Consider the following 20,912-nt stretch of genomic DNA (forward strand, 5'->3'; position numbering starts at 1 on the left):
AGAAGACAATGTGCGTCAAAATTAATATGTCACAGGGTGCCAATCTAAGTCAACAAAATAATTTAGAATCTTACTTAATTTATTTTGTTTTGCTTTTGTTTTTCAGTCATCTCTGTTTTTCATTTCTTAAAATCTGTTTTTTAAGAATTTGGTTTGATTCCATTTACCTCTTTTGATGGAAACGATCATTTTCCCAATTTCCCCAGAATCTTAATTTGTTTAAAAAGCACAGTTTAAATAGGCTACTTACAGTCATCTGATTTTGTACCAATCATGGTTTTAAACAGGTGTGACCTAATGAAGAGCCACATCCCCCATTTTTTCCCATCAAAACTGAGACTTTGGTATCAGAAGAAAGCTCATGTTTTTCTCATTTACCCCTATCATATATATGGTGATTTCCCGGGTGATTTGGGGGTAACACTGCAAGTGTACTTTATCCTATGGGCAATTATACACATTTTTCCAACCAGAGCAATACAACTCAAAATTGGGAAACATATATAATGTCACTTTGAACAATCTGCCTGGTGTACGTTGTATGCTACAGATGGTTTAACAGAAGTTATAGTCATTCAAATACAAATGAATTACCAGTATCGAGCTTAGTTTGGTCAGGATTCAGTGAATTCAATTTTTGCACCACCTGCTACAGGAACTGCTCATTTTGGTAAAAATTCCATGAAATCAATGTTTTACGAACTACCTGCTCATTTTAGTCAATGCTAATGACTGCCTCAAGCTTCATTTAACTGTCATGTGTTTTAATTGTGTTGAGTCGAAGTATTTATTTGTGTTTATATCTGGGGGTTTCTGTATAATTTATGTTTGCTTGGCCAGAATGATATCACTGTTTATAGGATATGTATGGAGCCCTCTAGAAGTCACACAGCAGGTAAAATTGATCTTACTCCCTCTATAGCTCAGTTTGGTTGCATGTATCAAGCTCTCTTGTACTTGAGCTAACAGCTTAATTTATTTAAAGGAGGAAAGTTTGGTATGGAGGCAGAAATATTTCAAACATAATACAGCTCTTATGGAAATGTGCCTTTGTTTGTGTTTTTAAAAAGCAGGATGTGACATATTTTCAAAAGAGCCAGGGACTCTGAAACTCATGATTTTGACATTTTTGACACTACAAAAGGGCAAAAATTCTGCAGCATAGAGGCCTTGTATGTGACGTATCATCCCGTAAATATGGCGGACTACTCAAATGCATTCAACAAAAGCATGATTGCAATCTACTGTGACAGTTCGTCCCACACACATAACCCTGCACTACGATCAAATAGGTTGATGACAACATTTGATTGAATGGACTGCACTCCGCCATAACTACGGTGAAGGACACCGGTACAAATCCTTTGTTTGGAGCCAATCGATTATTTCATGCAGGACCTCTATAGGCCTACACCAGAAAGTTTTGAAGTGAGTTTTTCTTTGTCTCCAAAGGTAGTCCCAAAAATTAAAAAAAATATTTTGAGGCATGCTAAAGCAGAATTATTGCCACCAACATAATTGTTGAGTTTCAAGTGAAAGAAACCATCAAAGGAGGAAAAATAATAAAAGCATTTCACTTCCCTTGATTTGTATAGCCTAATAGGAATATGCATTAAGGCAGAAATTCTGCAGCAGAACTCTAAGTACCTTATCACCATGGTAAACTAAATATAGTTTGTCTCCATGATACCGTAAACACCGTTATGATGTTTCCTGACAACTCCTCTTGGGGAAAACTAGATATAGAACATAATTACTTTCAATGAATTTCATGACACTACATGTATTTGCTGCTAATTTGTTTATTGAACATTTTGTGGCAGTATTATTGGTGACAACTCTCTAGCCTGAAGGTTCCATAGACTGGAAGGTTCGCTAGTCCGAAGGTTCGCTAGTCCGAACACGTAATTTACCATTCGCTAGTTCGAATTCTGAAAAAGGTTCGCTAGTCCGAATATCGGGTTCTCTAGTCCGAAGGTTTGCTAGTCAGAATAATAAATAAGGTTCTCTAGTGCGAATATAGAATACGGCTCGCTAACCCTAACCCCAACCCTAACTCTTGTACTAACCCTAACCCTAACCCTAAACATTAACCCTAACCCTAACCCGTATTCTATATTCGGACTAGAGAACCTTCGGATTAGCGATCTTAATTTGGTTTTCGGACTAGCGACCCTTCGGACTAGAGAACCTTTGGACTAGCGACCCTTCGGACTAAGAGAAGTCACAGTATTATTTTCCATAAAGAACATACCCTGCAAAAATCAAGGCTTAATCAGGTGCTGAAGTTGTCACAAAATCTGAAACCAAAAGGGCCAACCTCAGTCCTAACTGATGGAAATACACATATTGGTGGTAGGTGCTGGAAGTAAATAACGATTTTCTTTGTTTTGCCTCAGTTGTTTAGCTCAAACTTAAAAGGGGACATAATGAAAACTAACATTTGGTGGAAAACTATTTCTTATGGAAATGTTGCAGTACTGTTATTTGGATTATAATAGTGATGTTGATCATAGAGGTAATGAATATGATGATGCCAATGCTGGCTATTATGTAATCATTCAAATACAAGGGCAGTTTCATTTTTTTAAACAGTTCGGTCCTGTGTCCTCTTGGGTCCCTCCAATAGGCTTGGGATCATGCAAACAGTTGAATACTAGTACCTTAGTGGAAGAGGGCCTGACTCCATCAATACTTTATTTGAGTATAATAATATATTTACGAAAATTTCATTTCACTTGATAGGCAAAAAGCAAGACTCTTGTTTCATAAATCATATACTTTTCTCAGCACACTTTATAAAATATAATATATTTACATTCAAGAATATATTATACAAATATTGACTGCTATGAGGGGCATGGTTAATATTATAGGCCCAAGGTGATCCCAAAACCATGCTATGACCCGAGGCGCAGCCGAGGGTCAGCATGGTTTTGAGATCACCGCGGGCCTATAATCTTAACCATGTCCCAATAAAGAGTCAATATTTGTTTTATATACCAATTAATATAGATTGTTGTCATCTGATTGGTTAAAAGGCATATTTTATTGTTCATAGGCCATGGTAAAATTTACAAACAAAGTTTTTCGTTATGAACCGATCGCGTCACCGCAACTGGCAGGCATCGCGTTGGCACCGCATGCGTAATGCAAACACGCCATCACGCGCGTAATGCGAACACAACATCGTGTGCGCCGATGATGTGAAAATTACTATTCCCGGGGAATAGTCTTTTTAAAAGACTATTGCCCGGGGAATAGTTCAGTTTTTACGTAATTCTTAAAAAGGAGGGCATAGCTAATTCAATGACTGCACTTTTAACCAATCAGATGACAGGAATCTATATATGAGGTATATAATAATTGACATACACATCACATAGCTCCTTTGGGTCGATACCTAAATACATGTACTTGCATACTGCTTTCCCCAGCCTAGCTGGGGAATCCCTTATTCAATGGGAGCTTAGCATGTGGCTGCAGTAAGCTACAGCTTGGCTGGGGAAGGCTGCGCATTGGTAAATAGGTATGGGCCCTAGTAAAAATAATTTACTTTACAATATATAAAATAATGTACATTTTTCAAGTGTCTGCGGAAAACACAAGATGTTTAATCACTATTTGGTATGACAAAAAACTGTATAGAATAGCTTCTAACCCAGGCTCAGTCAGGAGTATAAGCACTTTTGAAAGATTTTTAAGTGTGGAAAGTCTTTCTGTAGAATGATATACCCTAGCCCTGGGTATGGTGGATGCGGAGTGAAGAAATCTTGTCATGTGGGGGCAGTGGCGGCACCAGGATTTTGTTTTTTGGGGGGGCATTGGGGCAAAGTGAATTTCAGGGGGGCAAAATCAACAAATTTTGCACAAAATTGCCACAAAAAGTGGAAATTTTGGGGGTTTTGGCAAGAAAAATATTTGGGGGGCAAATGTCCCCGTAGCATGTGATGGACTGCGGACTCCCTTGCTCACATGGCTGTGCTCATGACAGCCATGATAACCCCTTTTGGAAATTCATACTAGTTAGTATAATATCAACTCATGAAAACCTTCCTACTCGGCTATTTCAAAAAGGTAATCAGGCTTCCTGAACAAAATTGGCACTTAAACAGCACTCCACATCCAACTCATACCCTAAACCTGGGGGGAGGTACTCAGTACAAATGACCATACAGTGATGTGCCACAAACATGGCTAGTAATTTTGGCCTTTTGGTATATCAATGACACCTTTTCTATGCCAATTTTAGTACATGGATTCATAGTGTTCTTAATTTTGTGGAAAATATCCCAATTTTGCCTCTCTGTATCCAAAATTTTTGAAATCTCAACTTGGGGGAGGAAGTTGTAAAAATTAAGACAATTTGTGTTAAATATAGCCAAAAATATTGAACTTTGGTATATCAATGGGTCCAAATTTCTTGACAAATTGGTATATGGATGGGTCCACTTTCAAATTCTCAGTGGCATGCCTCAACCCAAACCAAACTTGAGTACCCCCAGGGTACCTACCCTCAAAGCTCCCAATAAAAGGGTAGCACCCATCTAGTGATTGTATAGTACACTTCATCCCTTTTGGAACTTCATACTTCAATATCAACTCATGATATTGCATGTTCAAAATGAGAACCGCTCCCATCCAAAAAGCATGGCACCCCAAGGAAGTGGGGGCAGAGCTGTCACCGGGGATGTGTTGCGTTTTATGGAATGGCATAGCTTGTGTGGATAATTGTTTTATCAAAAAGGGAATGCAAAGCAGTCTAGTGATTGTATAATACCGTCTGGTATTATAAATGTTTAAATATAAAAATACAAAGTAAGTGAAACATCACGTACCAAACTCTAAGATCCTTTTAAAACAATTGCCTTAGGCAAAAAAAAATTATTGTTTGTTTGTCCTCCACAGCTTTGAAAGAGGATGTGCGGGCGGGCGGATTTTTTTTTTTCGGATTTGGCGCATTCCTGGACCTAGCTAGAGCTAAATGCTACAATCATTCATGGTGAATTAAAAAAACCAACATTTTGTTTCTTAAAATACGCAGTTAAAGTTATAATTTCATAGTCTTTTAATGATTTCAAATTCAATGTATTTCGAAGTCACTAAAAATATGACATGAACACAAGTTATAACTTTGCATATTGAAGAAACAAAATGTTTTTTGGGGGGGATTTCTTTGTTTCCAACCATGAAAGATCTTAGTATTTAGCTCTAGCTAGGTCCAGAGATACTCCAAATGTGAAAAAAAAAAATGAATTTTACTTATTTTTATAAAAAAAAAAATTGAAGAAAAAAAAAAAAAATATTGGTCAGGCCTTAATCTGAGGAGCGGGCGGTGGAGGACAAACAAACAACTTTTTTTTTTTTTTTATTGAATGTGGCAAAATAAACAAAGTTGATATTTTCCAAATATACTTCTGGTAGTAATTCCTGCATGAGTTTGGTGTATTCTTGTTTCCACAACACATACATTTTCATGTTAAATATGAATGTAAGGTACACCACATTAAAGAATATACTGTTTTATATTTGATGAAACTATTTACATGTACCAGTAATACTATATGTGATGCTATATGATCCAATCAGACTAAAGTAACTTATTACTAAATACATGTACTAACTTACTCAGTAAATGTGCTTACTGATGGTGAAATCCAGGGTTAGCGGTGACCTCCTTAGTCCAGGGGTCCAAATTGGCAAATAAAGGGGTCCAGGCATCTAATTCTACACAGACGTCCAAATCACAGGGACCTGCCAAATCAAGGAGTCCTGGACCCCAAGACCCCTTAAAATGCTACCCCTGGTGAAATCCCAAGTTCCTGGCATTCTTGGTTGTAAAATTATAAACCTTTTACATGTCCATTTATTGTTTTTATTGTTTCCGATGGCCTGGCCAGCGAAAACCCTGTGGCTACCGGTTGGTGATCTTGTGCTTGGTCATCCGGGGGTCTTAAGGTTTGAATCCTGGAATACCAAGAAACTTTGTTGTTCATCTTCTCTCTTTTTTTGCTCCTTCTGTCCTTTCCGATAGCCAAAAGCTACTTGTTTAGTGTACTGTTAGGGATAATTATACCTTGTTATAGAGTGATACTCAATGTAGACAGGTCCAGATTTCAATATAAGTGAATGGTGTTGGCATTTTGTGTTAAAAGTGGATAAACAACATATTTAGGGTGATTTTAGAGTGCTAAATTCAGAAAAAAATTGTTCAATGTTGGCATCTTGACCCTAAAAGAATTAAAAATGGCCACCAATTCTATGGGTAATACAATGGTTAGAAAATTAACATGCTTTGATTTCAATTAAAATCAAATCAAATTATTCCTAAGAATTGCAAACATAGAAGAGTTCATTCACATTTGACCTATAGTTTAGGCCTCATGGAGTCTAAGGTCAATCTTCACATTGTGCAGGGGTCAAAATTTCAAGTTGATCCAATTTTCATAAAATTTGCATCAAATTGTCCCTATACCTTCAGAGATTCAGAAAAAGAATTGTTTGCACTAGCTGCAATATTTAGTTAGTGTGTTACATAACGAAAGGATCAATTCAAGACCCCATAGATCAATACATTCTAATGGTCATTGACCTTAATCATGTCGTATCTTGGTACGTATGCAATATACATTACGATTAGTGCAACCTAATATTTTGTGAATCTCTGAAGGCAGAGGAACTATTTGATGCAAATTTTATAATCACAACAACTTGAAATTCTGTGCAGATTGACCTCTGACCTGATAAGCTCTGATAAGTCCTAAACCATAGGTCAAATGTGCATTACCTCTATAATTTTTGGAATTCTTGGAATCAGAGGAATTGGTGGCCGTTTTGAATTTCAATTTTTAGGGTCAATTTGCCTGAATTGAGTGTGATAAACAATGTTTTTGAATTCAGCACCTTCAAATCACCCTATATTATGAAGAGCTTGTTTCCAAACCATGTTAAGTCCACAACCACATGTTTCTCATTTACTTGTGTACAATCACAATTACTTTGACAAGTTTGACATTAGCAACAATGAGTTGTACCATCAACAAGCCATTATTGACCAAAACAATGCTGCTTAACAGTATGCAGACTATTGTTCTCATTTGGGAACCAAGGGCCTCACACAGTATTGTTTCTGTGCATCCATCCACTGTTTGCTTTGTGCATCCAAGCAGGGGCGGACTGGCCACTGTGGCGTTGTGGCGATCGCCACATGGGCCGCTTGGTTCTGGGCCGCTCAGGGCCGGTTGCTCAAAAAGAAGAGAAAAAGAAAAAAAGAAAAGAAAGGAAGAGGGTAGAAAAAAGAAAAAGAGAGGAAAGGAAAAGAGGAGTAAGAAAGGGAAAAGGAGAGAGAAGGAGTAGTAGCTTAAGACATAGGCCGGCCCTAGGGCCTGAAGCCCTAGTGCCTGAGGCATAGGCCCGAGGGGCTATGCATACTGAGGCCTAAGGCATAGGCCTACAATCCCCGAAATATGTCTTGAAACGTTAAAGCGTCTTTAGGGGAAAATAAGTCCCCCCACTCCCCTGTGCAATGTTGAAACGTGCAAATGTGTTCAGCGTGTCTCTAAAGTGTCGCAACATTGAATGATGGGGGTGGGGACGAAAAAAGTGTTAATTGATGGCCCAGCTTTCTTCTAATTCCAAATATTGAACATTTTTATCCACATTAAAAATACACTTTTGATTTCATTCAAGATGCCTAAAGCGTTTCAACGACATATTTCGGGGATTGTCTGAGGCAATCGCTAAAATTAACATCTGATTTTAATCTTTTGGCTATAACTTTAAAACTACTTGATAGAATTACTCCAAAATTTTCAATGAATATTAGTTAGTGCATAAGCTATGTTGTGGGTATAAAATAAAACAACTTATTGTATCAATTTTGACTATATCGCCCTGCACTACAATCAGGTTGCACCCATCACCTGTGTATGTCTACAATCATAGATTGAACACAGTAGCGCTCTTTTCAAACATACTAATCTTACAGATGTGAGTGATCAGCATGATATAGTTCAATGCATAGGTATCGCGTGAACGCTGCAGTGCAGGGCAATATAGTCAAAAAACGACCATGATATAGTTCAATGCATAGGTACCGCGTGAACAAATTTCCATGACTATATTTATTAATAGATAGACTATGGTGTGGGCACAAAATAAAACAACTCATCTTTTATTTAGGTAGTGGTCAAATAATTCTTTTGTACTCCATCCATTTGCATATCTTCTGGAGCGTGCCTATAGAGGAGATGATTTGAACTAATGACCTTATGTGCAAGCACTCTATAAGTAAATACTTATGAAACGTATGAAACTTGAACGTGTGTGGGTGTGTGGGGGTATCTTACAATTGCTATAGTGCCCATATTCATGACCTTTAAAGATGTCCGGATCTATGTGTGTCTTTATTACAATTTAAAAAAACAACAATCAATTATCATGCCATAGATAAATTAGGGTTTTAAAACTTATTTTCGTGTTTCACAATGTCAATTGTCATGAATATAGAAGAATAGTTTATCTTACAATTGCTATAGTGCCCATATTCATAACCTTTAAAGATGTCCGGATCTATTTTGTGTCTTTATTACAATTTAAAAAAATCAATTATCATGCCATAGATAAATTAGGGTTTTAAAACTTATTTTCGTGTTTCACAATGTCAATAAGTCACGCACAAAAAAAAAAAAGAACAAAAAGGTGAAACTGTTGGGGCTCGAACCACTAGCCTTTCGTTTCACCGTCTGAAGTACTATCCATTACACTAGGCTGTCATATTGAAATAATTACGGGATTCCGTGATATATGGGTGCGCATTGCATTCTCGTGATTATGAAAATGGTAAACCTCGACAGACGATTTACATTTGCTAAAATCCGTAAAATGTAAATAATGTTAGAGCTAACAAAACGGTAAATAGTAAAATTAGATGTAGTTTTTAACAAGCTTTCAAACAAAACTCTTTACAAATAAAAGTTGACACCAAATCGGCCTAAATTATGAATTTTGTCAACGGTTTACCATTTCTAAATTAAAGAAACTCCTTGTATTAATATTCAGTATTAGATTATGGTAAACCGTCAAATCACTATGTGATTCAATGGGACGATTTACAATCGCACTTTTACCATTTCAAGCAAATAAAATGATCAATTTTCAAGATATCTCTGCATGAGCAGGCCTACTTCATGAGCGTACTAATGCGATTTTTTTATTGGTTGGTTTTGTTTTGTTTTTTTTTTGCTTTGGGGAGGGCGTTGGTCTGAAAAAGGTCGTTTTTTTTCTATATTGCCCTGCACTGTAGCGTTCACGTGATACCTATGCATTGAACTATATCATGCTGATCACTCACATCTGTAAGATTAGTATGTTTGAAAAGAGCGCTATTGTTTTCAATCTATGATTGTAGACATACACAGGTGATGGGTGCAACCTGCTTGTAGTGCAGGGCGATATAGTCCAAATTGATACAATTAGTTGTTTTATTTTATATCCACATCATAGCTTATGCATAAACTAATATTCATTGAAAATTTGGAGTAATTCTATCAAGTAGTTTTAAAGTTACAGCCAAAAGTTTAAAATCAGATGTTATTTTTAGCGATTGCCTCAGACAATCCCCGAAATATGTCTTGAAACGTTAAAGCGTCTTTAGGGGAAAATAAGTCCCCCCACTCCCCCGTGCAATGTTGAAATGTGCAAATGTGTTCAGCGTGTCTCTAAAGTGTCGCAACATTGAATGATGGGGGGTGGGGACGGGGAAAAGTATTAATTGATGGCCCAGCTTTCTTCTAATTCCAAATATTGAACATTTTTATCCACATTAAAAATACACTTTTGATTTCATTCAAGATGCCTAAAGCGTTTCAACGACATATTTTGGGGATTGTAGGTCCTTGGACTTAAGGCATAGGCCCTAACACTAAGCAATATGCCGGGCCGGCCCCTAGTTCATTATCGCGGCATCGCCTATAAAGTGGCCTTTTGAATCAATTCTCTAGACCGTATCCAGCATAAGGCCAATAAAACATAGATAGGCTAATCATGCTGATTCAAGAGCAGCAACTGGCCCTACTCTGGATGCGATACAGTAAAATCTAAATGAATAGAGGCCATGCCACGTGACATGGCCTTCCATCCAACTACAAAATACAATTTATACAAATAGGCCTATTCGCCTAAGCCTACAGCAAAATATTGGGCCGGCTGGCGATGGAATATTGGTATTTCAATGTGGCTGCGGAATGAGGCTAGGGCCGATTTGGGCATTTGAAGGAGACAGACATAGGAGAAAGAAAGGAAAAGAGAAGAGACCAAAGAGGAGAGATCATTGAAGGGTCGGGGGATAAGGGATGAGTATAGGCCTATAGGACCTACACAGTGTACCCACTGCTTGTCTATATACTGTTGGTGATAGGGCCTATAGGTCTGTAGAAATAGGGGCTATATGATAGCATAGGCCTATACATTTAAGTCACTCGACTTTGAAAGTGAGGGATGTGTGGACACCAGTTGAGTTCAAAACTATGGGCTTTTGGTGAGAGCTTCGACGACATAACAAGGGGGTCATTCAGCGAGGAGGCCTCAAAAAAGGGGGTCTTTCAGTGATACTGTGACAAAATTTGGGTAAAAATATAAAAGTTGACAAACTGTTGGTTTTATCTTGATTATTGCAAGTGATTGACAATGCAATAAAGAATATCTCAAGTATGTACAAATGGAATTTGGCTTGAGAAATCGTTGTCAAATCGGGCTTCCTAACCCCTAAAATAGCTAAACCCCTAGTTTTTCGGGGCTTCGCCCCTGCACCCAACAGGGGCTTTGCCCCTGCACCCCACCAGGGGCCCTGAAGCGGGCTCTTGGACCCCTAGCGTTTGTCGCTCAGCTCGCTTCGCTCGCTACGCTCTATTTTTTCAAAGGGCCGGTCTTAATCTATTTGCCACGGCCACCTAAAACAACCAGTCCGCCCCTGCATCCAAGTGAAACTACTGTACATCATCACAACCCATTGCAATATCGCACAGGTAAATCAGAAACATGTTTGTGGACTAATGGTAAATGGAACCAAGCTCTTCATAAATCCACTTTTAACATGAAATGCTTTCTAGATTTTACTGTTTACATTTTACTAAATAAAGCATAAATATTGAAATCCAGACTTGTCTAAGTCCCATCAATTGCAGGGGTTTAATAAGTTGTTGGTTTAATATCCGTATTTGAAATATTCACTGATCTCAACAATGACAACAAGTATTAGCATAGCAATCCCAGTGAAGAGACCCGCCACTGACCAATTTTTAGCTGACATTGCTGCTCGTTGCGCACCATCTACGTCACCAGCAACCCATTTTCTATTTACCTGATAAAATAAAACAATGAGATTATATAATATATCTTTTGATTAATATGGCTTATTGAGCACATCATAAGAATACAATATTGTTTTAAGCAATGTGTGGTGGAAATGTTATGCTCTTGTGCAGCATTCTGCAACTACTGTCCATTCAATTAGGCCTAAAAAAAAATTGTTTGATTGGCGTAACATAAAAAATTTTTTAGGGTAGGTAAGTCGGGATTCTTTTTTTTTTTTTTTTTACTTTTTTTACTTAAGCTGTAAATTTCGTTTGATAAAGGCTTTGGAACTTTTTTTCTTCTTTTTTTTTTAAATTGATTTATTTTAATTAATTTTTAAAATTTTATTATTTTTTTTGCAAAAAACAATAAAAAAGTTAGGGTCGGGCCTAATTTTAGGGTAGGTCGGGTTACGCCAATCAAACAATTTTTTTTTAGGCCTTAGCTTAGATTCTTGTTTTTTTAAAGATATTTGACAAAGTAGCAAAATTAAAATGTGAAAAATCATGAATAAAATGTTGCTAAATGTTGTTAGATCCATCAAGTTTTCAACTATTATGATGGCTCTTGTAACACAAGCTCTAAGTCACAAAGTTACGATCTGGAGATCCTAACTTCATGACTTTCAGTCAAGAAGTCACTAACTCAGCAGTGCGCGTATGTGTGAGTTCCTGACTTTAAGTCACTAAAATAGGATCTCAAGATAAGAAAAAGTGGACTTACCTTTGATGCATTTAGAATACCACAAAGTCCAAACACCCAACAGCAGCATACCGTTACAAATATGGAGAAAAAAAGGTAGTTGTTGGGTGGTTCACTTAATAGCTGCCCCGTTCTCACAATAACTGTTTGGTGTGGTGCATTCTAGGGGGAAAAAAAGTTGTTGAAACTTCATGTTTTGTGACACTAAATATGCAACAGTTAGTCATTTCTTTGTTCTTGGTAATTATCGGTTTGGACATTTGGAAGTTTCCTATTTTTTGGAACAAACAATACATTGGCAGCCCATGTTTAGGACAGATAGGGTAAGGGGGGACACATGATTAGTCCACTGTCCATGTCCTAATTTGAGATTTCTTGAGCCTTATAAACAAATCCAATGTCACACATTTCTACCCCTCAATGGCAGCCATAGCTGGGTCCCATCCTACATGCACCTGAAATGTGAAATGATGCAACCTTGGCGGTGATTTTAAACTGCATTCCATCACCCGTGTTACAATATAAGATCCATTTTTAAGGGGCTTTAAGGGATCGGATAGCAACGTTTGCACAGTATTTTTGTGGGACATGAGAGTACATCGGACACATCAAATTGCATTCTGAAAACGAGGGATGTCCTTCTTTTTTAAAATCCACATTTCACTCTCTCTACTCAAAAAAAATTCTCATGGCACAGCCAGCTACAGCAAATTGGTGAGAAAATATGAGTCCAGAATGCGAAATATTGTGATTACACAGGCAATTAAAAAAAATCAACATCATATTTTTTTTAAACATCCGGTACTTACTGGTTGATATTGAACAGTTACTCCACCTCCAGTGTCAGGGTATGCTGGTGGAGCTTGTTGCTGTGCAGGGTACCCTGGTTGATATCCTTGTGGAAGATAACCTTCTTTTGTAGGGTAACCCTCTTGAGGAAGATACCCCTGTTGTGGAGGATAACCCTCTTGTGGAGGGTAACCTTGCTGTGGAGGGTAACTTTGCTGAGGAGGACCAGGGTAGCCTTGCTGAGGAGGACCAGGGTAGCCTTGCTGTGGAGGACCAGGGTAGGCTTGCTGTGGTGGGTACCCTTGCTGAGGAGGACCAGGGTAGCCTTGCTGTGGAGGGTAACCTTGCTGAGGAGGACCAGGGTAGCTTTGCTGTGGCGGGTAAACTTGTTGTGGAGGGTACCCCTGTTGAGGAGGATCCCCTTCTTGTGGAGGGGCACTTTGCTGAGGAGGACCAGGGTAGCCTGGTAGTGGTGGGTAAGCAGGGTCTTGTGTGGGGTATTCTGGATCTAGATGAAAAACAACACATTTATAACAAATTATTTAATACTTTCTGGAAATACATTTGAATCTGCATTTTACACCACAATACATTTGTTAAAAGATTGATCAGAGGCTAAGTGTATAATGTATATGCACCTGCCAATTTTTTTGGATCCCAAATTGCAAACCTTCAATGGTGTAGATATGCATGTTGTAAGTGCAGCGAGCAGGAAAATTTGCATATCTAAGCATTTCTGTACAGTTTTCCTAAACCTTTTTAGAACGTTTTATTTAAAAGGCACCCCATGAGTGTGTACCAATAATTGCTTGCCTCCCCTGACTCAGCTTGCCAAAAATTGCTTCCCCCCTTCTGCTTACCAAGCATTTCTTGCCCCCCCCCCCCTTTTACCCACCCACCGAGGACTCATAATTATTACACAGCCCCTATTATTAAAATGCCAAGATCATAAATAATAAACCTGGGCTAATAAGTAATACTAATACAGAAAACACTATTTTTTAGTAATAATATAGTATTACCATGTATTGAATGAAACTGATGTCTTAGTGTACGTGCAATACTCCCGGGCAATACTACGGTCTGTGTGCTATGTGAGCAAGATCAATATACATAATGTACAATCTGACACACGCTCTTCGAATGCTGCGACACTGACATCACGAAAACAAACATGTATACAGCTAGCTACATATATTTTTGTAAAGCATGCTTTCCTAAAATTCAAACTCACCCTTTTCTGTCATAGTACACAAAATTACTAGCTACTCTCTCTTAAAATAACAGATAAAGATGATGAAGCTCAATTCTGTGCTTAGAAACACAGCTCTCAGTCTGTGCTCAGGAATAAGGCAAGAGGATGCTAAAAGACAGGAATATTATTATGCAAGGTGTATGCTCTGCTATATAGCATAAGCTAGCATGTACTGAACTGCGTCCCACATAGACTACTCCAACGTCTAGCATGAAATTATGATGCAGGAATTCAGTGAGGTTTAAAATATGAGACTGTGTGAAAGAGTACTGCTGTGCAATGGCTTACAGCATTGAGGGGATGAGATGTACACTATTAAATAACAATTCCTTTAAAAAGGAATGTGGTGGCCAATGGGAACTTTGATGTGATGTGCTGAAATGTTACTGTTTTGATTACCTTTACTTTAAAAAAATTGTAATATTAGAATATAAACAAAGAAAGTCAACGCAAGCTTCAAATCACTCAAAACAAAATGGTTCGTTTTATTTTGAACTTATCCTCGAGAGATCATGTTGGTCAAATCAATTTGGACACTGTCAAACTGCTTGATACCCAAAACAGGGCTAGACAATTAAGGCTAAATCACATGTTTAATATTTTTCACTCACTGGCCCCAGTATTATCTTGATCAATTCTTTACAAAATATCTCATGTTCATAATTATACCACTAGGTCTAGTGCTTCAAATTTCCATGTCCCGAGAGTAGGATCTTACACCAAAAAGTCTTTTTTCTATCAATCCACTCTTGATTAGAATAATTTACCATCCCAAATCGAAGCTATTATTGACAAGAATACTTTTAAATATGCCATAAAAAAACACCTTGCCAGAAGTGCGTTAACCCAAGAGTCAGCTGCATTTGTGTAACCTGTTCCTTTCTGTCCTTTTTCCTCCGTCCCAGGCACCGTCTTGTCTTTATGTTGGACCCCATTGGAAATAAGTTTACACATTTGCAGCTAGACTTTATGGGTTAGTCTGGCATTTCGCTTTTTGTCTTTGCTTGTATCCATGTATTTCATATATGCTAAATTTGTGATAATTTGTGATTGATTATATTTATTGTTCTTGTCGATTTTGCCGAATAAATATGAATGAATGAATGTAAAGATTATGAAATGAAAGGCATATAATTATATTGCAGTGGAAGATGGTACTATATGGGATGCAAGAGGATTGGTTTCAAATAAAAGGAATAAAGCTCAGGTTACCATTTTGGTTACTATTGTTAGGCAATCATAGTATATCATGTTGGAGGGGGGGTTGTTGGAGCAGAATTATTCCATTTAGAATATATACATTTTCCAAACAAGAGTGTTTATTTCATATGAGTTGTCAAATTGTTGTCAAAGCATTATTGCAAAATATTTTTTGGCAAACATGTTTGCAAAATATTTTGTCAGCAGGGTTCTGAGGTTTTGCTGCAGGTGGTAAAACAAACAATTTTGCCAGTTTTTGACGGCAAAAATGGCAAAAACTAAAATGGTGATTTATAGTTCAGTTTTTCATCTAAAAATGAATTAATAAGTTACAAAAATCATTTCCTGAGTGTAACAAGGCCAGATTTTGTAATTATAAGTAACATATTAAGAAATTAACGGCATGCGTTTTCATTGCTCATGTACATTTAACCAAAATGTGGCATATATCAAATTCAAAACTTTTTCATTTTAAGGACTTGATGAGACAAAAAATATGTTGAATGAGTTTTTGCAAACTTCTTGATTTTGCACCATTTTGTCACACTGGGTCATATCTCGAGAACCAAATGTCCAGTTGTATCAAAATTTTCAGTTTTGTAATCTACAGGGCAAGAGCTAAAATACATAAAAGATAATCTAAATTTTTGCCTCAGCCAATAGGCCACCTTCAACTATGGAAGACTCAATGGGGTCACGTGTGTAAATATGAGCTAGTAGAAGACAACATTATGGCTTCAAAAGAGCCCAATTAGGTGGTTTACTTGCCCACTGGTAACTCTGTCTAATGGCGTATTAAAAAATCACCCAAGTTTTTATTTTTCAACTGACTGCTATGCAGTGCTACCACCCAAGAGTGTCTAACGGAAAACAGTTCAAAACTCCTTACTTCACATTGATTTCTATTATAAACTTATTATGAATGAATGATAGGGTGTGTATTAAATTGTCTGCTGTACATATACCACTTAACTCAATAATCAATTGCCACAGCTGATTCAATCAATAGGAACTCAAAAACTTAAAACAAACAAATTTATGATGAAATTACATAATTCAATTTACGTCTTGATAAAAACAGAGAAAATAAAGACACAGAAAAATGTTGTTACTTTAAGTGAAGAGTTCCTTGTTTTGCCTCAACCAATTTGAATTTTAAAATATAAAGTAGGTAACTAAATTATTGATATTTTTGGGATTGCCCTTTTTGCAAAGCTACTGTATAATAGGTGGTGTTATTTTATGTGCAGTTATATTTTTATTTTTCAAATATGCGCAAATATTTGGCATGGTTTAAACTTGGCAAGTTTAAAATATCTTTTACTTGACTTGACTTTTTGCAGTGTGGAAGATAAATATTTCAACATAAATTTGATTTGTGCAATAGAAAGTTTGTAAAAATAAACTAAATGCAAAAAAATGTTTACTTGCGACAATAACAGAATAATTGATTGACCAAACGGACTTATTGACTGACATCTATCTGGTAACACACAGCTTCCCCAATCTCTGATACCAACCATAAAATTATCACTATACCACAGAAAGGAAACTACCAAAGTCTACCCTTAATACTGCCAACAGATCCCCGGCTTCCACCACTCAAATGTGCAGTTATCGTTTTAAGGGAAACGGCCACTTATCCATGAAACAGGTGACATCATCATGTAGGGTTGATTATTCTCGTCTCCTGTGAAGCCCATAACAGAGCGGCTGGCAACAGACACCAATAACTCGCTTGGGTTTCATACACATTGGATCGTGTTGCTAGCACTGGTGCTGGAGTGTGTACATGTATGCGTTTAATTGTTTCAATGCTGCTATAGCTAGGAGCAAGTCAGAGTCACCCACGTTTCCTTATTATGAAGTGGTGCTGCAAGGAGTATAGAAGATTAAAAGACCTGCGTGAATACGATGTTATCAGATACATAACAAAAGAGTTCTTTAACCGAAAGAAATCAAAGGAAATATGAGTGTACTGTTAAAAGGTTTTATTACCATGTGAGCATCAAAACATGTGGAGGTGAAGTGATATGAAGGAGGATCTTGGCATAGTTGTGTTGTCAGCAAATTAACAAGGCTTGATCGTTAATTAGTGGTCATTAAAGTTCCTTGTAGTGCTTGATTAGTGCTGTGATGGTATGTATGAACCGAGGATTGTTACTATACAGTGGTGTTTGTAGTTTGCAACTATGATTTATATGTGAAGATCGGACGGACTTTGCCTCAACTTAATTAGCCAAGCTAATTTGTGGAGTTATTTATAAGATCTATGCCCATATCATCTTGCTTGGCAAATTGTCAAAGTAAATGTGAATGAGTTTGGATAGCCAGTAACCAAAGTGGACTGAAGTTACAGCACTGGTTTGGAGCAGTACAATAATATGTGACTTGTGTTTTACTTTTTAGGAGTAAATTTGAGATGAAGTGAAGTTGACGAAATTTAACTTGCAGCAGTGTGGATTCACATTTGATTTTATATATGAATTGGAGAAGTATTGCAGAACTTCATGCAGTGCACACTTATAACTTGATGGTCAAGTCAGTTGACAATCAGTGACGGCAAGCTTGATTTGAATGTGATTATATGATAAATGTTGAAGTAAACCACCTTGACAGAATTTGTGTGTATTTGAAGAAATTAATTCATATCATTTGCTTCTGGAAAAATTGCACAAAAACAAGTCTATGTCAGAACAAGTATGACTTCATACTTGTTTGAATGCTAGCTTGAAGTGATCTGAATTTGAAGAATTCTAATGACAAAGTTTGCCGAGTTTGAAATTACGGAGATGAAATGGAGTTACATTTGACTGCGAGCCATATGCAGTGAACCAAATTGACGGGGTAAATTTTTCTTTTGGATATATATACCATTTTTGGATTTACGATGGTGGACCTAGGAGGATATGTGATTTTGTTGGCTGAGGGGCCCAACAACAGCATCAAGCTTTATGGTAAATATATGTACTATTATCAATCATTAATATTATTTTGAAGTTCAATTTGATCATGCATGTTTTAAATTAGAAAACCCTTTTTTTTAAATATTTCATCTAAATGGTAAAAGTCAGGTTTGGTACATTTGCCAGCTTTTTGTGAAGGAAAACTAATGGTGGCAATATTTCTGTCATAAAAAGCAAGTTGATCAAATTGCATAATAGTTTTGCAGTGCAGGAATATATAATTAAACTAACTTGGTCATTGCGTAGCGGCAAAATCCTGGCCACTGAGTACCGTGTCCCTATTTGGGAGGAAACAGGATCTAGCAGCTAATTTAAACATGTTTGTAATGATCTCAATTTGACCCATTTTTTTTTCAAGCGGGCCATAATCCCCTAATTACACTCTTGCTACATTTAATGTTCAAAACAATAGTGGGAAATTAGGCCAAAAATAAAAAAGGTTTGTCTCAAAGCTCGTGCGCGCATTTGTAATGATTTGTAAAATCATGAGATTTGGAAAAAAAGAAATGCCGAATTTTTTTTTATTTTTAATTTTTTTTTTTAGTTTTTCCAGAAAAATTTGGCGAAATTCAGATTTTTTCTCAAAATACCATGAAAAAGTTGGGAATAAAAATCAAAAAAAAAAATCGCATTTCGCATTTGTTTTCAAACCACTACTTAGATGTTTCATTGAAAAGGGCTGTTACAAATTGTAGTCCTTGAAAAACAAAAAAGTGCTACATTTAAAAAAAATTTAGTCATTGATTTTGCATGAAAAAGGGAGTAAAATTAGTGAAAAATTCTTGCAAATGTTGATTAAAGAAATTAAAGAAAAGGTCATGGTTACCCACCATCCCAGGCTACATTGCTTAATTGCTTGCGATAAAGATTCATCAGTTCAACATAAAATTAATTGCCGATGACCAAAAGCATACGTTATAAAGAGCGTTAGGTTTACTGTCTTGTAGCACCACTCCTATTTAGTCTTCCTGTTAGAAGTTACAAAAATAAGACTGATATTTACTTTTGAACTCCAGGCGTTATGGCGGAAGTATAGTGGTTGCTGATAACTGATGTCAATTTCTTTTGGTTTTTTAAGTGTATTCTAACAATCTATAAATGAAGCTGTAATGCTAGTAAAAATAATTCATTATGGTTATACATTCAAATGTATGGTCAACAATAGTGAGTAAAAATAAACTTCGTATTGGTTCATTGTATATAGCGATATGAATTGCAACTTACCATTTGCAAAAGGCAAAATCATTTAGATATAAATGGTTTTAGCATTTAACACTTCAGTTGGTGTTATTTGAAAGAGAGTTGCTGTTTTGTTTTGTTTTCATTTCCAATATTGGTGAATTAGTTACGATCATTTTGATTTTGAAGTACATGGGATTTATATAAACTTCATATATTGCAAAGGGCAAAAGTATAAATATACTGCGCCAAGAAAGTATCCTTACACTTGGAAAAATAATCACAATTTCAAAACTGAACAATATTGGGGTAACTTTGTTTTTGTAATAGATGCACTATCTAATCCTGCACATTATGACACCACATTGAATCCAATGTGACATCCAAAAGTAAAGTTACAAGCAATTGAATAGACAAAGGTCCAGTTTTAAAAGTGACAAATTGGCCTATACAAGGCAAAAAAGATTCCAACAAGCGCCTACACAGTTTCTTCAATGAAACTTTATTTAAAGCAGTATTTATTTCAGTTTTTACTTCTCTGTACTTTTCATAACTTGCATTTTATTTGTCAGCTCTTTTGTTTCAGTATTCTTTTGTTCCTTTTGTTTTAAATTATAGGCACACACAAATTAGACATTTACCACTCTCAAACCAAATATCTAGTCCGTGGAGTTTTGAATAGGCCAGTGTGTCACTTTTAAAACTGGACCTTCGTCTAATCAAATGCTCGTAACTTTGCTTCTTGAAGTCACATTGGATTCAATGGGGTATCAAAATGTGCCGGATTAGATAGTGCATCTATTAAAAAAACAAATTTACCCCAATATGGTTTAGTTTTGAAATTGTGATAAAAAGTGTAAGGATACTTTCTTGGTGCAGTATATATGTTTTAGCATATTCAACCACTGCAGTCTTGGCATTTGAAAATCAAATTGAAGAGGAGTTGATGATATTTTATTTCCAAATATTATATAAATTTAATATTGATGAATAATATACCGATGAGCATTAAGAAGTATGACGTGCCATTTCAAAAAGGTAAAATCATAATGGACATGTGTTAACATTAACCACTACAGTTTGAGGTATTTGAAAATCAAATAGAAATTACGGAGTTGATATCTTTTTATTTTAAATTGGTAATGTTGCCATGACTGCCATCGGTTCTGGAGAGCCAAAGCAGATATATATATAATATAAAGTGGTATTGAATTCACTGGCAAGCAAAGGTAATATTTTTGTTGTCAATTATTTTAGTCAGTTGTGTGATCATTCCTTTTCCCAATTTAGATGCAGAGAATACAGGAGCTGAATGTGATATATAATAGCTGCCTTGACAAAAATATACAAGGCAGCTTTTGTGTGTATCACATTGTTCATCTGAGCTCTTCAAATGGTAGCTGGATACTGGTATCTAGTACTTTTTCATAATTTTGTAGTGGTATTATAAATGAAGTATTGCTATAACA

The 20,912-nt window shown here is 36.4% G+C and overlaps 2 protein-coding genes across 5 annotated transcripts in view; one reads left to right on the top strand and one right to left on the bottom strand.

The window, feature by feature from the left end:
* LOC140159516 (protein PALS1-like) overlaps nt 1-20,912 on the top strand; it is a 179,119-nt gene that overhangs the window by 35,187 nt on the left and 123,020 nt on the right. The window contains exon 1 of one of the 3 annotated variants that reach the window (XM_072183160.1): nt 18,171-18,255. The exons of the other annotated variants lie outside the window; for them this stretch is intronic. Within the exon in view, the coding sequence (XP_072039261.1) occupies nt 18,189-18,255 (67 nt within the window). The 5' untranslated portion in view covers nt 18,171-18,188. Of the gene's footprint in view, nt 1-18,170; nt 18,256-20,912 lie in introns of those variants that run through there. 3 annotated transcript variants of the gene reach the window in all.
* LOC140159397 (uncharacterized) lies at nt 10,977-14,296 on the bottom strand. 2 transcript variants are annotated; one of them, XM_072182949.1, is made up of 5 exons: nt 14,078-14,296; nt 13,187-13,351; nt 12,864-13,144; nt 12,076-12,216; nt 10,977-11,359 (listed from the first exon to the last, which is right to left on the bottom strand). In XM_072182949.1, exons 1-5 carry the CDS (start codon nt 14,088-14,090, stop codon nt 11,204-11,206), a joined length of 756 nt encoding a protein of 251 aa, XP_072039050.1. In that variant the 5' UTR covers nt 14,091-14,296; the 3' UTR covers nt 10,977-11,203. The 2 variants fall into 2 exon arrangements, with proteins under 2 accessions (XP_072039050.1, XP_072038996.1); XM_072182895.1 differs by having other exon boundaries at nt 12,864-13,351.

The sequence above is a fragment of the Amphiura filiformis genome, chromosome 1, assembly GCF_039555335.1.
Source record: "Amphiura filiformis chromosome 1, Afil_fr2py, whole genome shotgun sequence".
Lineage (NCBI taxonomy): Eukaryota > Metazoa > Echinodermata > Ophiuroidea > Amphilepidida > Amphiuridae > Amphiura > Amphiura filiformis.